This window comes from Mugil cephalus, chromosome 20 (genome assembly GCF_022458985.1).
Source record: "Mugil cephalus isolate CIBA_MC_2020 chromosome 20, CIBA_Mcephalus_1.1, whole genome shotgun sequence".
Taxonomy (NCBI): Eukaryota; Metazoa; Chordata; class Actinopteri; order Mugiliformes; family Mugilidae; genus Mugil; species Mugil cephalus.
In genome coordinates, this window is record NC_061789.1 from 4,724,303 (window position 1) to 4,742,902 (window position 18,600).

General features: G+C 40.7%; 2 protein-coding genes across 5 annotated transcripts; both read right to left on the reverse strand.

Moving 5' to 3' along the window:
* Nucleotides 1–507: 507 nt before the first annotated feature.
* Nucleotides 508–7,792, reverse strand: LOC124997768 (CD9 antigen-like). 2 transcript variants are annotated; one of them, XM_047571746.1, is made up of 8 exons: nt 7,059–7,792; nt 6,608–6,713; nt 6,435–6,532; nt 5,422–5,496; nt 5,224–5,325; nt 1,617–1,712; nt 1,436–1,525; nt 508–882 (listed from the first exon to the last, which is right to left on the reverse strand). In XM_047571746.1, the coding sequence occupies exons 2-8, from the start codon at nt 6,708–6,710 to the stop codon at nt 823–825; spliced, it is 624 nt and encodes a 207-aa protein (XP_047427702.1). In that variant the 5' UTR covers nt 6,711–6,713; nt 7,059–7,792; the 3' UTR covers nt 508–822. The 2 variants fall into 2 exon arrangements, with proteins under 2 accessions (XP_047427702.1, XP_047427701.1); XM_047571745.1 differs by having other exon boundaries at nt 7,003–7,792.
* A 716-nt stretch (nt 7,793–8,508) lies between these two features.
* LOC124997767 (CD9 antigen-like) lies at nt 8,509–17,857 on the reverse strand. Of its 3 annotated transcripts, none has more exons than XM_047571743.1 (9): nt 17,761–17,857; nt 17,469–17,570; nt 16,919–17,024; nt 16,648–16,745; nt 12,968–13,042; nt 12,767–12,868; nt 12,065–12,160; nt 11,693–11,776; nt 8,509–11,398 (listed from the first exon to the last, which is right to left on the reverse strand). In XM_047571743.1, the coding sequence occupies exons 2-9, from the start codon at nt 17,532–17,534 to the stop codon at nt 11,165–11,167; spliced, it is 861 nt and encodes a 286-aa protein (XP_047427699.1). In that variant the 5' UTR covers nt 17,535–17,570; nt 17,761–17,857; the 3' UTR covers nt 8,509–11,164. The 3 variants fall into 3 exon arrangements, with proteins under 3 accessions (XP_047427699.1, XP_047427698.1, XP_047427700.1); XM_047571742.1 differs by having other exon boundaries at nt 17,727–17,847; XM_047571744.1 differs by having other exon boundaries at nt 8,509–9,435; nt 17,727–17,846.
* Between the last annotated feature and the right edge of the window lie 743 nt (nt 17,858–18,600).

Below are 18,600 nucleotides of genomic sequence, written 5' to 3' on the forward strand. Positions count from 1 at the left end.
ACGCAGGATCCGTTTCACACTGCAGGTGAGCTGAGACGTAAAACTCCCTTGTGGCTTGAAGGATCATTTTGCCTTGGGAAGAAATGCCGGCATCAACGCTTTGACGCTGCCTATAACCCAAGACAACACAGGAATTCTGTGTAGTGTGAAAGGGGCTCAAGACATTTCAGTACGCATGGCTGCAGCTCACTAGATGTCTTACTGTTTTTGCACCATTTTGAGCCTGAGCAAAGGCAATTTTGTGAAGTCTGTAATGTAAAGCACAAAAGAAAAAGGCTAGACAGCATTTCTTTTACATCATTGGCATGGTGTGTACTTCCGCCGTTATTGACCTTCTGAGAGAAATGATATGGTACATCACATATCGTGTCTATTTTTCCTTCCCATTTTGAGATTAAGTAACTATATATATTTTTTAAAAGCATTTGTCGTATGTTTGTTTGTCCTCATGGATCCATATGGTTTGAGCAATGAAATGAAGACTCATTAACATCACAGAACAACACATGAGCAATCAAAGGCGTTCAGCTGTTTGCTCTCCAAACAGGACACCTTATGTTTAATTGGAATAAAATCAAACCAGCATTTACAGAAATGTCCATACAGCTGTTTTAAAAGTCTACAGAATATTTCTATCACACTTTATTTTCTTGCCAGTCCTGAGGTCTTTCTGGACATAAACAGAACAGATAAACATTTTTTCTGGTTTACCAGCGTAACATAACTTTTAATGTGATTTGAATTCACCTATGAAAGAAATCTGGTCCCAAAACTGAAGCGAAGAAGAAGTTGAAATACAGTACTGCTAGTTGAGTTTCCTTCTCAGTATCCAGGATGATACAGTTGGGAAATGAGGATGATGCTGCAAAGCAGAGCTCCAACCTTGAGAATTCAATGAATGGAAGAACAAAAATGTTAGTTCTGACAAACGATGAGTAATTTTAGTTTTAATAAGACATAAAATGGCTTAGTATGAGCCATTGGTAAGTAGGACTTTATGGATTTAAGGAATTTGACTCAAAATACAAAAACAGTAAAATAACTACATATTTTAAATGCAAGTTAAACTGCCACTCACAACAATTTTCAGGAAACAACAGAGGTAACTGAGCCTATGACCTGCTGGTGAAAGTGTTGTGATATATGTACACCATGTTTCACTTATTATTTACTGGGAGTTACTGTTAATGTCATCTCACAATGAAATGTTATTGCTAATATGAAAGAGGCTTTGTTTGAATAAAAGATTAATGTCAGTTAACCAGATGTGGTACCTGACTTCATCTACTGCTGCTGCTAAGTATAAAAGAAGTGGATGAAACCACTGGTTTGCCGTCTTGGTTGTCTTTGGCTGTATTTGAAAAATACAGCCAAAGACAACCAGCTCCTTGAACAAGAAACTTCCGTCATGGTGTAACGTGCAGCATTTACCTACCAGATACTGTCCAGTTTGATAGAACATGGCCTTCACCACTGATGCCATTGATTTGGTCTTAAAGGTTTGTTCAATGAGCTTTGGACAACTCTGTGGGGCAATAGAAGTATACAGACCATGGATTTGAGTTGAAACCATGCAATACATTACATAAAAACATTATTTCTTGGTGTCAACTTACAGGCATATAAAGAATCTCTGTTATCCCATCTGGTGCTGGACAGGTCTGTTTAACTAATTCTATTAGTGAGACTCCTGTTATTCCACAGCAATGAAACTGGAGTCGAGGCAGAGAGGAAAAAGAGGTTAAACACCATTAACACTTTAATTTCATCAGTAACAGTCCTCATGTTTAACATTTACCACTGCAGCATCAACAGATCCAAAGAACAGTCTAAGCTTTCCCTTAAGGTTCTCAGTCATCCAGGTCATAGTAATCCAAAAGGCGTTTTAAAAAAGGCAACTAGACTTGTGGTTTTCTTGAAGATGTTTTGCGGCTCATCCGAGTGCCTTCTTTGGTTCTAAGACTAGTAGGATAATGAGGTTTAAACCTCTGTAGATGAAACCTCTCATAGTGCTTTCAGACAGACACGGATCTGGAGTCTGAGAACCTTGGTTCTTTCTGGCGAACCAGCCCGCGTTCACACCAGTTTAAGTGGAACCAAAGTGGGCATAGGTCACGTCACCCCAGTTTAGTGGGAGGGGCCAAAGTGGGGGGACGTTACTCCGCGTTACTAAGGCGACAGTAAACAAACACAGTTATGGCAAGATGACATGGGGCTTCTGTGGGCTTTCTTCCTGTTGCTACAGACATTTGTTTTCATCCAACAGTGCAGTAAGAATCAGCTGTTGATAGCGAGAAGACGTAGAATGAGAATGCTTTGTAAAACGTATATGTAGGCCTATACGTCCTTTATATCTTGCAGACATAACTATAACCATGTCTCTATGTTCGCTGTCAGTTGCTACTTTTATTTTTATTTATTTTTATTTTTTTAAAAAAAAAAAGAACACTCACGCCCACTGATGTCACGGACCGTAGGGAAGAACCAGATATTTCTTGGTTCCCTTCAGAACCAACTTTTCAGGTTGTGAACCTGTGATTCTTTTTGGTCTTAATGCGCCGGCTGGTTCAAAATTTGAAATTTGAAACTTGCTGGACTTGTTTCTGTAAAAAACCCTAATAGCTACTAGTAGCTGGATACTTACCTGTGTCTCTCAGTTTAGAGAAGGCGTTTGACATAGATGGCTTCCTACACTCCTCACTAAAAACCATCTGTCTTCTCTGGCTAAGATATTGATGTTGTAATCTTCAAAGGAGTGTCCTTTGTCCTTCAGGTGGAAGATGGACAACCGAGTAGTTCCCTGATGAGCTGGGTCTCCTGGGTTGGGCCATGCATTTACAGTGGGGGAAATAAGTATTTGATCCCCTGCTGAATTTGTAAGTTTGCCCACTTCCATAGAAATGATCAGATTCTGGTTTTTATGGTTGTTTACTGGTTATGGGTATAGACAGAATATCAATTGAAAATGCATAAAAAACACACAATCTAAAAGTTATAAATTGTTATGTATTTTATTAAGGGAAATAAGTATTTGATCCCCAACAATTCACTTAGAATTCAGGCTCCTACAGATTGGCTGGTGCGCATGTGGCACACAGCTGTGCTCAGTCAACTAATTACCAATACTCCTGATCTTAACTCGTCATGTATATAAAGCACACCTGCTCTAAGAATCAGTTTCTTACATTCCAACTTCTACAGCACCATGGGCAAGACCAAAGAGCTGTCAAAAGATGTCAGGGACAAGATTGTAGACCTGCACAAGGCTGGTATAGGTTACAAAACCATCAGCAAAAGGCTTGGTGAGAAGGTGACAACTATTGGTGCCATTATTCGCAAGTGGAAGACCCATAAAAGGACCATCAACTGTCCTCGGTCCGGAGCTCCCCGCAAAATCTCGCCTCATGGAGTGAGGATGATGATGAGAAAGGTGAGGGAGCAGCCTAAAACAACACGACAGGAGCTTGTTAATGATCTGGAAGCAGTTGGGACCTCCGTCACCAAGAAAACAGTTGGCAACACACTGCGCCGTTATGGATTGAACTCATGCAGTGCCCGCAAGGTCCCCCTGCTCAAGAAGGCACATGTACAGGCCCGCCTTAAGTTTGCCAGTGAACATCTAAATGACTCAGAGAAGGCTTGGGAGAAAGTGCTGTGGTCTGACGAAACCAAAGTTGAGCTATTTGGCATTAACTCGACCCGCCGTGTTTGGAGGATGAAAAAACGTGAGTATGACCCAAAGAACACCATACCCACGGTTAAGCATGGAGGTGGAAACATCATGTTTTGGGGCTGTTTTTCAGCAAAGGGTACAGGGCAACTTCACCGCATTATGGGGCCAATGAATGCAGCCATGTACTGTAACATCTTGGACAAAAACCTTCTTTCCTCAGCAAGAACACTGAAGATGCCTCGTGGGTGGGTTTTCCAACATGACAATGACCCAAAACATACTGCCAGGACAACAAAGGAGTGGCTCAAGAAGAAGCATATTAAGGTCATGGAGTGGCCTAGTCAGTCTCCAGACCTTAACCCAATCGAAAACCTGTGGAGGGAGCTGAAGCTCCGAGTTTCCAAGAGGCAGCCAAGAAACTTGAAGGATTTAGAGACTGTCTGTAAAGATGAATGGGCCAAAATCCCTCCTGCGCTGTGTGCAAACCTGGTGACCAACTACAAGAAACGTCTCATCGCTGTGCTTGCCAACAAAGGTTTCTCTACAAAGTACTGACTTGTGTTATGCTTGGGGATCAAATACTTATTTCCCTTAATAAAATACATAACAATTTATAACTTTTAGATTGTGTGTTTTTTATGCATTTTCGACTGATATTCTGTCTATACCCATAACCAGTAAACAACCATAAAAACCAGAGTCTGATCATTTCTATGGAAGTGGGCAAACTTACAAATTCAGCAGGGGATCAAATACTTATTTCCCCCACTGTAAGAATGGGTTGTTTGGTTTCCTCAATGTACAAGTCTGTGCATTCCTCACTACACTGAGCAGCATACACTACATCACTCTGTTTTTACCTGGGTGTTTTGTCTTTGGGGTGGACCAGTTTCTGTCAAAGTGTATTTCCAGGTCTGATATAAACCGGAAAGTGGTGTTTCTTGAAAATTCTCCTGATTTTCTCCGAAACACCAGATACATAGAGGATGACGATGATGTTCTTCCTCTTGTTGTATTCCTCCTCCCTGTCCATTATTGTATAGAGGAAGCTCACTCACACTGCACTGACCAGAATGTATTATTTGTTTCCCACCACCCCCTGCAACACAAACCAGGAGTCACTAGAACCCCCCCAGCTCTGAGCACAGACTGTACCCTCAAGACTGGATGGAAAGAAGAAGGAAAAACACATCAAACAAATGCTAAAGACGTGATCCCAAATAATATAGGGTGTTTTTTAAAGAAACAAGTCCAGCAAGTTTCTGATGGGTTTCACCCACAGAGGTTCCTATTTACACCTTCTTAGAACTGAAGAAGCTACTCAGATGAGCGACGAAATGTATTCAAGAAAACTCTACACATCCAGTTTTTTTTTTAATTTATTTTTTTTTATTTTTATTAAAAATAAAAATTTTAGAATACACTCTTCTGTTGATTTTATAAGACTGTCCTTGCATCCAACATTTTCACCACTTGGGAAAGTCATCAATAACTAGTAAAGATGCACTTCCTCAATTCCTGTAAGGATGAAAATTAAAGTTTAAGCTCACCAAGTGTTGGATGAATGTGAGAGTGATGCCCACGGCTTGGTCTCCACTGACTGCATATACAGTGTATATAATTATGTAGAACTCTTCCAGGGACTTGCCGACCTTAAAAAAGCACATGGATATTCACACAGGACATTCACATTTGATTGTCTCATACCCTATTTTCCTCGCCTTTGTCTTGTTCCGGTCGCTTCTCACCTCATCACGTTGAGAATAAGCAAAGTCTCCGGCAGCAAATGCAGTTGTAGACAGACAAGTCAGAAAGACAGCAAACTGGAAGGACAGGAAAAGATACAAAAAGGCTCAAATGAGGTTAATCCAGCTAATACCAAACACCAGGCAAATGACTGAAAAATATTGATCTTGTGTCATTTGGATGCTAGTAGGAAAGCTTCAGTTGAACAGCTTAGGATCCACAGAACTACTGAAGATTTTGCCTGGCACAGGACACACAGACTACGACCTTGCCCACTAGCATCAGTCATATCATTATGACCGCCTTTCTAATATTGTGTAGGTCTCCCTTGTGCCTCTAAAACAGATGTGACTCATCAGAGAAAGGGGGTGGGGGGGGGTCATCCCACAGATACTTGATCAGTTTGGGACCCAGTGGCTTTGGAGGCCAGGTCAACACCTTGTGCTGTTCTTCGTGCTTTTTTTGACTACTTTCAGTGAGTGTCATTGCTATGGGGTGGGGGGCTGCCTGGGTCTGGTCTGGGTGGGTGTGGCATGTCTAAGGAAGATCCACATGAATGAATGCTGGGTCCAAAATTTTCCCAGCAGAACACTGAATTGTTACAAGATGGTCAATGTTATTTACTTCTCCTGGTTTTAATGTTGTGGCTGATTGGTGTATGGTGTAGTATGGAAACCAGAAGAGCTAGGACTACAGATGTGACCTTACTACCTTTTCTTCTGCCGTCATAGACGATCGTAACTGTACGTTAAAGCTTGTCATGCCCACATTTGTTTTTGCTTGTCCTTCATTCTAATCAAATGAAATTGGACTTTACTTCAAGGACGCAACTTGGAGCTTCCTCGCTTTCTTTAAATTTTATTTTCAGATACATGTGAGGTTCTTCTTACTGTGTCTATTGTGTCATAAGGGGTGGTGAAACAACCTAACAGGAAACATCTCTTCCTCAGCCCGGGCCTTAAAGGAAATCGTGTTGTAGGACAGCAAACAAAAAAAAAAAAAAAACACATCTCACCCATTCCAGAGCTTTTTTATTGCCATTGTAGACGCCCTTTTTTCCAGTCCAAGCACAAACCAGCAACACTAATCCGAGAACTATCATTACTTTCACAGCTGAGTAAAGAAAAAAAACATTTATCACTCAGTGCCAAATGAGAGGCAAAAATATTATGAAACATCTGCACCAACCTCTAGTAAATGCATTTGAGCTGGAACCCTGCTCACGAAACAAGTGTATGGTGTTCATACTGAACCGCAGCAGCAGCCCAAGTCGCAGGGTATAGAAACCCATCAGCTGCAAAAAAGGAAATAAAATGGTGAACGAGTGCACTTCCACAGTCATTAAAAATCACAATGCGACAGTGGTGGATGTCGGTGTGGATGGGCCTAGCTGCAACCAAACAATCTTCTGTTTATGAGATACTAGATGTGAATAGGACAGTATTCACATTTAATGGAGCATTAAGTGTCTTTAAGTGAAAGTAACCCAAGATAAACCATAGATTGAACCGCACACACACTAATGCTCTGTTAATGTATTGCAAAACAATTATACTTTTCCCCAAAAAACTCTTCAGACTCACCACAAGGACTGCAATGAAAATATAGAGAATACATTTGCAGATGGAGCCACACACACCCTGAGCCATGAAGAGCAGCGGTTTGTTCCTTTTAAGGCTTGAAGAAAATCCTATGCTCTGGTTCGTTTGTCTGCTTCTGCATGGAATCTCAAACTGCGCAGCTGGAAGTATGCATCCAGTGACTCTTTTTTTAAAAAAAATAAAAGACCAAAGAAAGATGAAGAAAGACCAAAGAAATGTTAGAAATCCCCAAGAAATATCTGAACCTGTTAGAACTGAGCGTCACCACCCAGCTTAGAACCAAGAAGAGGGAGGAAAAGACAGGAAATGTATGGAGCCAACTCTCCTCCCTCCTCTCCGGTTCCCACTAACAGGAAACTAATAGAAGTGTTAATAGAAGAACATTTACACAAACCAGATGTGCATTATTACGTGCACATATCATGCATGTTATGTGTACATTGATCAGGCATAACATTATGACCTATGTCCTAATACTAGATTAGCTACAACTTTATTGTCATCAGTTTTAGCATCTAACATAAGTGTAGTAAGAAGTATGTGCATGTAGCATAAATAGTTCATAAGTGGTACAGGTTAGTTTTATAGCATATGGACAATATTTACAGACGAAAACCTATGTACAGGTGAGACCATATATACATGTGAGTGAGCAAGATGTACACAATAATTGATTGGGGTAGTTTGAACATATTATACAGATGGATTTGTTAAATGTACGTAGACTATAAACAGTTTTGGTCTGTTCCCATAAAAACCAATCTCTAAAGGACAGACATTTTTGTTCATTTTTTATTTTTATTTTTTTAAATCATACAAATGTGTTGTTACACTATCGTTAATGGAAGCACATAGGTTAATTAGTCCAACTTCATGTTTGAGAAACTGGACCCATTGGGGAATGCATGTGCGACTGTGTTTATATAGAGTTGTATAGTGACATCCTACACTTTTCCAACGATCATTGCAACAAGCAATCTGCAAGCTGCTCCACATCTGAGGAGAAGAAGAGATTTGGTGTCAGTTATCGGGCACTGTGCGCAACACAGTGATTTATTTTAATATCAGCAGCCTTTTGAAAGAGCAAGGGTTTGACCGGTCCACTCTTCAGATCATCAACAAACTGAAAGCTTTTAAAAAAATAATAATACACTGCTGTTTACCTGCAATGTATGTGATGACATATTAGAGGAGGAAAAAAAAGGCAAGCAACTCTCACAGCGATAGGTCCGAACCAGGACTTCTGGCGATGTGAAAGCGCACCAAATGCGAGTCGACCCACATTTGTCAAAAAATATTCAATGTTTTTCACTTCTCCGCAGAATGTCCTGTCTGGTTGGTGCATGGTATTTTGGTTTTAATTAAAAAGACGAGTACGGCATCAAAAGCAATCAGGAAGTCTGAACAGTCTCTTTCTGTAGCATATAGAGGATGCCAGGTTGAAAAATTTGGAGCAACAATGTATGGTATGTAATGAATCAATAGACATTTTAAGATTTGAATATTTTATTAAATCAAGCCTACAAGTAATGATACACGAGCAGTTCAAGGCATTCAGCTGTTTGCACGCTAAACAGGACACTATGTTTGAAGTGGTCACAGAACCATAAGGAATGAAAGCTAAACGTGTTTTTTTTTTTTTTTCTTTTCTTCAACATCACACCAGCATTTATAGAAAGGCAGAACGTAACGGCTTACAGCTCGCGAGCATTCCCTTTGAGATACTCACACACAAAATCTGTTTCACAGCCTCTTAAATGTAACCTGCAGAATGTTTTTTGGTTTTTTTTGGCCAGTCCTGTGGCCTTTCTGGACATAAATATTACAAATTTAAACATTACTCCAGTGTAGCGGCATACCTCTAAGTATAGAACAACATTGCTTATTACTACACCCCAACAAGGCACCAGATGAGCACACTGAACACTGTCATTTGAACTTGTCTACGACAGAAGCTTATGAAAGAAATTTAATGCAAATGATCCCTTTTAGATTTTTACCACAGTGTTATTTGTCAGTGAGTGTTAAATTCCTTTATATGCGGATTTAAAAAAAAGCTTAAAGTGCTAAAAAAAACACACACACACAAAAAAAACAAAACCTACAGAACACTGCATTATTAAAATGAAAGAAATGATCTTTAGGAGGAGAAACAAAGGCTGAATATGTTCCCTAATTTGCAAAAAATGCAATTTAACACAAATTTAGTACCAAAACAGGAATGGTTCAAGAGTTCACATACACAGGACAGACTGTAAACACTGATACCCTCGCTGACTCTCCATTCGTGGCCTTTGTCCGTTGCAAACCTCCCATTTTCCCCTCTCAGTACACGGTGGAGTAGTACGTGGTGATCTGCTGATGGGTCCTCTTCAGCTGCTTCAGGAGGACGATGGTGCAGACCAGGGCCGTGATCTGCGATTCGGACACAGAAGTAGGAGGGGAAGTAAAGAGTGGGGATGGGACAAAGAGCTCGACCTCCTCACTATCACCTCACAGGGTTGAACCAGCCACAGAATAGAACAGGCCCCGTGCTATCAGTGTGCACATGAAAAGCTTGTGTGAAATGTTCAGTGAGGAAATCAGAAGTAGTTTCTTTTAAGCGGAGGAACATCAGACCTGGTATTAGCATTAGCCCTGAGGGATCAGATGGCAAGTGGTCAGATTGGAGTGTCGCATCGTTTGAGAGGGCTCACTGGGACATGGATGAACTGACTATTGATAGAGTCATGAAGAGTCATGCAAGAAGAGTGTAACTCGGACAATGGGGACGTTCATATGCAGAAAAAAGGCATAAACCAACCAATGAGTCAAAAGAAATCTCTTAATCAAAAGTTAAAAAAACAAACAAAAAACAATCCACCAATCAGTACTGAGGAAATACATACGGCCCGTGGACCAAAACCGGTCCCTCAGATGGTCTAATCTGTGCCAAACCATGCACTTGCAAAGTGCAAAAATTTACTGCTATTCCTATGTTGTCCACTAGGGGCAGCTCTGTTTTACTAACACTGAGACCCAGGACTAAACAACAGATGGCGGCCATGTACACATGTTCTTCTTGACGTTGAGTTTATTCAATGTAAACATTCTCCTAATTTGCTTCTTTGCACTAAACAAATGTAAAAACTGTAGAATTGTTATTATTTATAGTTTATCATGTTATATTATGCTACTGGACCAGGCCCCCTTGAGATCAAATTGGGCTGCGTGAGGCCCCCAAACAAAAATGACTTTGTGACTATGCCAATTTAACTACAGACGGCTAATTAACACGTTAGGAATATAATCTACACATACTGAGTGTTTGCTTGTTAGTTTTTTCTCTTCTCTGACGATCATTCTTTTGTTTTTTGTTGTTTTTTGTGAATGGCAAATGGTGAGTTGACTAGGTGGTCTGTCATTACGGTCAGGATGCCCATGTGTGTGTTCACAAAATCGGTCCGAGACCATGTGGTCTCTGGACAGATGAGTACCCAGAAACCACGCTGGAGATCCGGACCACACATGCTGACGTCTACTGGAAATGTACAATGATTCAAACTTCTTGGTAACATGTGATTGCCTGGAAGTTGCCTTGTTTTGTGGGATCATTACCTGGAAAGAAAGCCAGGACTGCTAAGAACTTATTTTTTTCCTTTCTCAGTTACTAAAAAACAATGATATATATTTCTTTGCATTACATTTGTCATTCTCATCTCAGCTGCTTGGTGAGTTTAATTCACCAAGAATTTGATAATTTCACCACAGATTTTTCTCTAGTGATATTAATTATGTTTAGGATTAATAACGTATTCATCTATCTGTTGACTCACGGTCAGACTGAACTTGTCCTGGGCGAAATAATAATAAAAATAATACAAAAGCAAAAGTGAGTGATCAGATCCTCCTAATTTTGAATTAAACTTATCTTGAGTTTGATCCCTCCAGACACACGCTAATACCAGATCTGAGCAGGGCTATAATGTTGATGATTGATTTTAAAGGTGTTGTGGGGTGGATTTTTTTTCCTTTGAACTCCACTGAAGACATTTTGCTAGCAGTGACCACACCAAGAAGAAGTGAGTTAGATCCCTATTCCTAAATCCCAAGCATCCCGGAGCACAATAAGATAAGCAACGACAGAAGACGTGAAAGCGCACACTTAAGTCTGGACCGCGGGGAGGGTAACCGCAGAGAGGGGGGTGAAGACAACCGGGTCCTGGTAGGGGTAGGGGTAGGGGTAGGGTTTGGCTTCAAAGGCATGCTGAGGGGGCGGGAGGCTAGCCGGAGCCGGAGCCGGGGCTTGAATGGTTTGAGTCAGGATGATGTGGCGAGAAGCTGAAGCAGATCGTTGTATTTGTTTAGTAAGCACGGCGCTGCAAATCATAGCTATGATCTTTAGAAGAAGGAAAATGTTACCCACAAAAAAAGAAGGTGTTAAGGGAAGGAGGGAAGGGGTAGGTATTAATTAGGAAAGATAAAGGGGAGCAGGGGGTTAGAACATAGTCATTAACTTATGCACAACAAGGGCAACCGACAAAATAAAGCTTGCGAAATTTTTCCTCTCTAGTCCCCGTAAAGGTTGTTGCACACACCGCAAGAAAAGAGACGTTTGAGTGAGTTGCATAAAAATAACTGCAATGGATGCATCAACTTCCTTTACATTTGTCATGATCTAATCATTTCCTACCAGAAGAGCTCCGGTTCCAACGAAGAGGCCCAACACCAGAGATGCTTTGCTTTCAAAAGCATTTGCGATCAGGTTGGGACAACTCTGTAGGCGAAACAGGAAGAAGAGGAGGAGGAGGAGGACAGGGAAAAAAAAACACACGAGTAGGTTGATGAGGTTCATTATGTCTCATTTTTAAGACGCAATGCTGCTAAATGACACATCTGATGATGCTTCTGAAGGAAACGCAGTCGAAACTGTCAAGTAACAAAACATCTCCTTAAAACTTGATGTCTGAAGATAAGAAAACATAGCGCATATCATAAAAAAACCTGCGAGTGTACTGCAGACAAATAAATATGAGTCAAACCCATTGCACCCGCTCCGACTTACAGGCATGGCAATGTGCTCCAAGAAACCATCCGGCTTGGGACACGTCTCTTTAACCATTTCAATCAAGGAGACTCCTGTGATTCCGCAGCAGTGGAGCTGCAGAGAGGAAAACAGGTTAACATGTTGATTTCAGATACCGAGTAGCTTCAGTCTGATTTGAGTCAGTAGATATTTCAGTTTCAAAATGACAGTAATGTGATCAGTGGTTCTGGAGATTTGTGGCATTTCAGCAATATTTTACCTCATCTTGCATGTGACTATGCATTTGCTCAGCTTTTCTCTATCATCATACTTCCCAACAAGTGTCTGCATCCTGTTGCATGGCCTGAGATGACGCATCTCGTTTGTGCCATAAATCAAACCTTCGCTGTCCTGCAGATTTCCTACCAGGTCTAAATGCTGAGGGTGTCCTGAGCTTTATTCACTGTTTTGTCAGGCACGGATTAGCAGACAAGGCTTTAGTCTAAAGGGTTTTAAGGAGAAATGTTGGCTCCACCCAAGTCAAACCTTCCTCTCTAGTTGGAGTAAACCCAATATTTCTTTGCATGTTGTTCCACACGGGGTAAACATTACAAATATCCAGAATGGACAGAAACATGAGGAAGTAGAAGTGTGTGTGAAAGAAGTTTCATTAGGTTAAAGAAACTCGGCTTTAAGTGTGCTATCAAACTGAGAAGGAAGGGTGTAGAGGTTTCCACTCACCATTTTGTGGATGAACGTGAGGGTGACGGCGAGGGGCGGGTCTCCAGTGGCGATGTACACTGTGTATATGCTTGTGTAGAACTCTCCCATGAAATTCCCAACCTTGGTTCATGAGAATGCAAAACGTGACGGAGATATTTAAATGATTTAAGTCATTTCACTGTTTCAGCATTGCATTTTGTTTTCCATTTTCTCTCTCACCCTGTCACTGTTGGAATAAGCGAGCACTCCGACGACGATTTCGGCTAAAGCCATAATGGACAGAAGGGCAGAGAACTGGGAGGACAGAAAGAGACTTCGATTAGTGATCACATGATGTTTTAAACAGAAAACAACTTCCTTTCCTCACATATGCAGGTGCATAAAACTCAAAAAAATATATCAAAAGATATATCAAAAACCGGTTAGATTAATTGCCGTTTTTGTGCTCCCAAATCACAAAGTGCATGTGTATATATTAAAATATTGAATCGCGATTAATCGCATGATTAATGCAAATTAATCACACTTTTTTTTATGTTTATCTGGAAGGAATATTTAAGACTGAATTAGTGTCATCAACATTTCAGCTGCTCGGGAAGCTTCTGGTTTTCTTTTTTAAATGTGTGGTAAATTTTGTAATTTTTGTTAACTTTAAAGCTATTCCAGTATCTCTCCGTGTTTTTCTTTAGTTCCCTTTGTTGGCATGACCTCAAAGGATCTAGATTTTGACACACTTCCTGCTTCATGTTGCTGTGGCTGGCGACACTAAAAATATTCACTTTTTCTTCTACTGAGTGAATCCCCTGCATGTGTATAGATTCAAATACTGAATCAATATTAATCGCACAATTAATGCAAATTAATTGTAGGGATATTTAAGACTAAATTACTCGTGTAAATGTGTTGTGTTTTTTAAATGTGTTTTAAATGTGTAAAGTTTGCATTTTTCATTAATCCTGACAAGAGAAATAGACCTCAATCTATATCTGTTCATAATTCGGTTCACATCGACAGATCTCTGGAGTAGCAGAACCAAGAAACCCCGTTCTGACCCAGAGTCTGTTCATTTCACAAAAAAAGGAGGGTAAGTGAGGCTTTTCTTATGTTGTCATAAGCAGATTCATTTTACCACAAAAATATGTTCCCTCAAAGCGTTGCACGGCTACAGAAGCACATGCTGGGGCGAAAAGGAGCAGACTGGAGACCTTTTTGATGAACTTAACGCATATGGAGCCTCTCTCTTGAACTTTCACTGTGAATGTTAAACTGTGTTGCAGTGGTTAGCACTTCTTAGGTTCGTTTACATATCTCCAAAGACATGGTAAATTATTTAAGTAGGTTGATTGTGTTGGGACTGACTATAAACAAGCCAAAGTGTTCTCCACACCAATGACTCCCCCTCGATGACCCTCTAGATAAGGTAACAACGGTCATGGAGTGCGGGGGAGGATAAGCCCTCCCTCTCAGATGAGATCATGGTAATGAATGAATTTTCCATTTATTTATCAGCATATACTTTATTTACATGTACATTTATAAAATTGCCACCCTGCTATAACTGTATTTTTAGAATAAAAGGTTTTGTCAGCTGCTTCTATGGTTCTGTTTAACATCCTCCAATTCACTACGTCCCGGTTCACGTTTATTTCCTGTTTGTTGCCACAGCACAGAGACCTCTCTGTCTCTGTACTATGTAACGGTTTAGGAATGCCTCTCATTTTCCCCGACAGGAACTGGGAGCTCAGACGAGGAGATAAAAACTGGAAAATTGGACACTGAACTGAAAGTGTCTCTGGGCGTAATCTAAGACTGATTTTGAGAACAGAAACCTTGAGGAAAGACAGCGAGCTGTAGCCGGGAGTCTTTTTAGGTGTGTCTCCCGAGGCTGATCTCAAGGATCTCCTTACACTCCTCCCTCTCGTCCATTATTCCGCTACAGTGCTGTGTGTGTTTCTCAACACTAACGGCAAAGTTGTAATACTTTGCGGTTGCACATTTTTGGAGGAGGTGTGTCTGCAGTTTCCAGGAATTAAACCGTGTTTCATTTACAGTAGGAGGTTCAGAGCTTTCTCCCTTAAACACACAAGTGCTCAGCCTTCAAATCAACTTACTTAAAGTAGAATGAATTTATGTTGCACACGCAAAAAAAGACAACAGAGAAACTTTCTAAGGGAGAAAGAGGCTGATATGTACTACGACGTACTTTAAAGCTTTTCCAGTGTCTCTTTTTTTATTTAGTTCCCTTTGTTTTGCATGACCTCTCATGCTGGAAGTGTATATTTGGACACATTTCCTGCTTCGTGTTGTTGTGTCCGGTGACATTAAAAAGTTCCACCTTCTTCTACTGGGTCAATTCAGTGTGGTTCTTCCAGTTTTATGTCTATAGTCTAAAGGGAAAAGGGGAAGTTAATAATTGATTTAATGTTCTTGTATCTGTAGTGGTATCAAAGCAGGAAATGGTCCACATCGATAGTTGTAGAGCACTTATCATCGGTGCTAAATGAACCTGGTTGTTCTCCAGATTCAGACAAACGATATGATATAAATTCAGGTGACCAGATGCCTTGTGTCAGAAAGTCCAAAATTACATCTGAATATTGTTCCAAAGTCAAGTCAACTGGAAAAAAAAAAAAAAAACATCTGGTTCTTTAAGAACCGTTTAATTTCCTCCTTTACTTTCCGTTTTTTTTTTTGTTTTTTTTTTTTTACCAAATTATCCTAACACTGTGCTCTCATTAGGTTTCCAACTTAAAACGCACAAACTAAAAAATGCTGAACAAGTAAATTTGTCTTTTAATTTATGAAAAAAGAAAATCAAAAGAGAAGTAAGCTGATTTGATTCCTATAAAACCAGACAATTTTGTAGGTGGAGAAGAAGAAGTTGTTTACAGCAGACAATTCTCTCAAAAAACTTTTAGTAGTACTTTTAAGTCTACTGCACAAAACCTACTGTCCATATCCTCTTGTAATTGCTAGTTTTATTCAGTGTAAATCCTGCTGTCAATGTTAATTCAACTTAAAGTCATATGTATATCTAGACATTTGTAATCCAGTCTTACTGCTTCTGCACTTCTGCTTAGATGCCAACTGCATTCAGGTGACTTGGAGTTGTGCTCCTTTAGCAAACATTAGTTTCCTCCTTTTCCTTTTAGACTGCAGTTTTTAATTTCTGAATTAGATTTTTTTGTTGTCGTTGTTTCTGGTTTTAAAGGCAAACTTGAAATACCAATAAAAAAATAAATCAAAAAGAAACGCACGGCCCTTACACGTAACGCGCCTGTGTGAACGTTATTTAAACGTGCCGCTGGCTGTTAAAGGAGTGAAGCAGCGACATGTGCAGTAAAAGATTAATGCTTCGTCTAGACGCTGGCAGGAAGACATATATGCAAACTGTATCAAAGGTGAGGTGACTTTCTATCCTGTGTCTCTTGAACACCCTGCAGCCTGCTAGCACGCATGTTCTGCAGCCACCGTGGAAGAAATAACTCTTCACACCAGCAGGGGGCAGCAGTCTTGTTATTCGATGGAAGAGAAACTGGAAAATCTGGAAAAAAAACTGGCTTCTTCCTTTCTCTGGTCTCGCAGTTCCCTAGGGTGAAATCTCTCTTGCAGAGTCTTAGACTGAGACAGAGATTCAGCGCATTTGCCTGAAAAGCAGCTGATGGGGAAACAGGTAGTGCTGACGGAAGTAGCTCTTACGTAGCGACTTTCTAGCGAGCTGTATGACACTTATAGTTTAGCAAAAACCAGAAGTGGAACGCTGAGGCAAACCTGCATTTCACTTGAGGTTTTCTGTTGTATAAAGCACGTAGTGACATTATAGCCAACAGGAAACAACTTGTCTGCAGTGCAAAGGATGCCACCGTGGCAATGAAGAAAAAAAACAAAGAAAACCTCACCACTTGCAGAGCACATCTCTTCTCGTTGCACGCGCCGTAGTCTCCGAACACCACAACAATCAGCATCACTGCGCCGAGAACTATCAGCACCGTCACGCCTGAGTGGAAAAAGAATCATTAACTTGTGTCTAAGGCAAAAATAATAACAATGCAGCTGTTTTTGCTTGACAAAAATTCTAAAAATTAGCACAAAGTCCTCGTCTCTGAACAAAACATGTGATGCATTTCCTTTTTATTTTTTGCTTTCTTTAATTTTTTAAAGTGCACTAACCCAAGACAAAGGCGCTGGAGTTGAGCTGCTCTATTTCAAAGATGCTTCTGGTGTTGTCGCTGAATCGCAGCCATAGGCCCAGGCCCAGGAGAGCAAAGCCCACCACCTGGAAAGAAAAAAAAAAAAAAGAGGAAATAGAAAAACTCTAACAAGTGCACATCTTCAGCTATTTAAATCACAGGGGGATTCACAATTTCAACGAATCTTCATGTCACCAGGTGGCATGTTATTGAAGAATGAGACCAAATACGGAGCAGCTTTAGGAAAAAATAAAACGTCTATCAGACAAAATAGGTTATCATTCAAACTGATGCTGCAGAGTGTAACCCGAGGTGGGGTTAGCCCGAAACGAAACCAAATGAATGGCCAGGTGGCAACACACACACACACGCACACATACAAACACCGTATGTGCACATAAAAAAAACCTCACACAGATTCCTTTTAAATATTGCTTAGATATTAACACCTTAAATGCAATACAGACAAATTCATATGCGGGGGAAAAAAGCCTTTTTGTTTTTATATCTACGCAATGCGCCAGACTTACCGCAAAGATGATGTTGAAAATGATGAGGATATACTTGCAGACGTGGCCACAACCGTCCAGAGCCATGATGATGACCGGCGAGTTTCGTGTCGTTTGGAAAGGCTGAAAGGTGACAGGCTGCTTTTAAAAACGCGATACGAGTTTGTGCAGATGCGCGTCGTTTCTCCACAAAACACCAAATTGCGCTGCTGGCAATGCGAACGCAAAGAACCCCTTTCTCATTTAACAATTAAAATAAACGATCGTCACGAACAATACCTTCAAAAAGTGCCGCAACCGTCGAGATAAATACCTGGATGCGTCTGTGGAGTGTCACTGTGGAGGCGCCAACGGTGCGTCCGAATGCTTGGAAATGATGCTGGTGCTGATGGGTTGTCAGCCTAGACGCGCGTTACGACCCGCCCACTTGGATCACGCTCGGTGTTTTAATTGGACGGTGGTCTTGATTGACGCGGGAGAACGCCAATGAGCGGGAGGAAGAGGAGAAGTTGCTGTTGCGGTGCTTCAGGAAACGGGACCATGTCATAAATGAAGCCAGACAGAAGGAAAGTTAGAGAAACGAAACTAAGAGAAGGATCTGGGTCAACGACAGCGAGCGGCCCATCGGCATTAGCGGAAATTAGCAGGTTTTGCACAAATGTAACTCAAGCAAATGAATGAAATGAAGTGATCATTCTTTTAAATAAGTGGCATGGGCATATGTCCCAATAAATATGGATGTAGGGGGGAGAAAGAGGAATACTGGAAGGTTTTTAGTTTTTATTCTCGGGAAGCTCAGGCTCCACCTTCCATGTTGATGTTGTTCTGTAAACCCTTTTATGGGGGCAGCATCCCTTGATGGCTGTCAATCCATCAATCATTCAACCAATCAACCAAACAAACAACCTACCTAACAAGCAAGGGAAACGAAACTAAGAGAAGAATCTGCAACAACGACAGCGAACGGCCCATCGATATAAACCCTGATGTTTTAATTTGAAATTAGCAGGTTTTGCACAAATGTAACTCAAGCAAATGAATGAAATGAAATGATCATTGGCACATGTCCCAATAAATATGGGTGTGGGGGGAGAAAGAGGAATACCGGAATGTTTTTGGTTTTCATTCTTGGAAATGAAAAGTTAAAACTGGA

Bases quoted from the DNA above. Each gene is read 5' to 3' on its own strand.
- LOC124997767 (XM_047571743.1), bottom strand. From the start codon at position 17,534: ATGGCTCTGGACGGTTGTGGCCACGTCTGCAAGTATATCCTCATCATT. The intron at 13,043-16,647 runs GTGAGGTTTTCT...CTGTCCTCCCAG, and splicing joins AGAGATGTGCTCTGCAAGTG to TTCTCTGCCCTTCTGTCCAT. The intron at 12,161-12,766 runs GTGAGTGGAAAC...TCCTCTCTGCAG, and splicing joins TCACGTTCATCCACAAAATG to CTCCACTGCTGCGGAATCAC.
- LOC124997768 (XM_047571745.1), bottom strand. From the start codon at position 7,068: ATGGCTCAGGGTGTGTGTGGCTCCATCTGCAAATGTATTCTCTATATT. The intron at 6,714-7,002 runs GTGAGTCTGAAG...CCTTTTTTGCAG, and splicing joins TTTTCATTGCAGTCCTTGTG to CTGATGGGTTTCTATACCCT. The intron at 5,497-6,434 runs GTGAGATGTGTT...CTGTCCTTCCAG, and splicing joins ATAAAAAAGCTCTGGAATGG to TTTGCTGTCTTTCTGACTTG.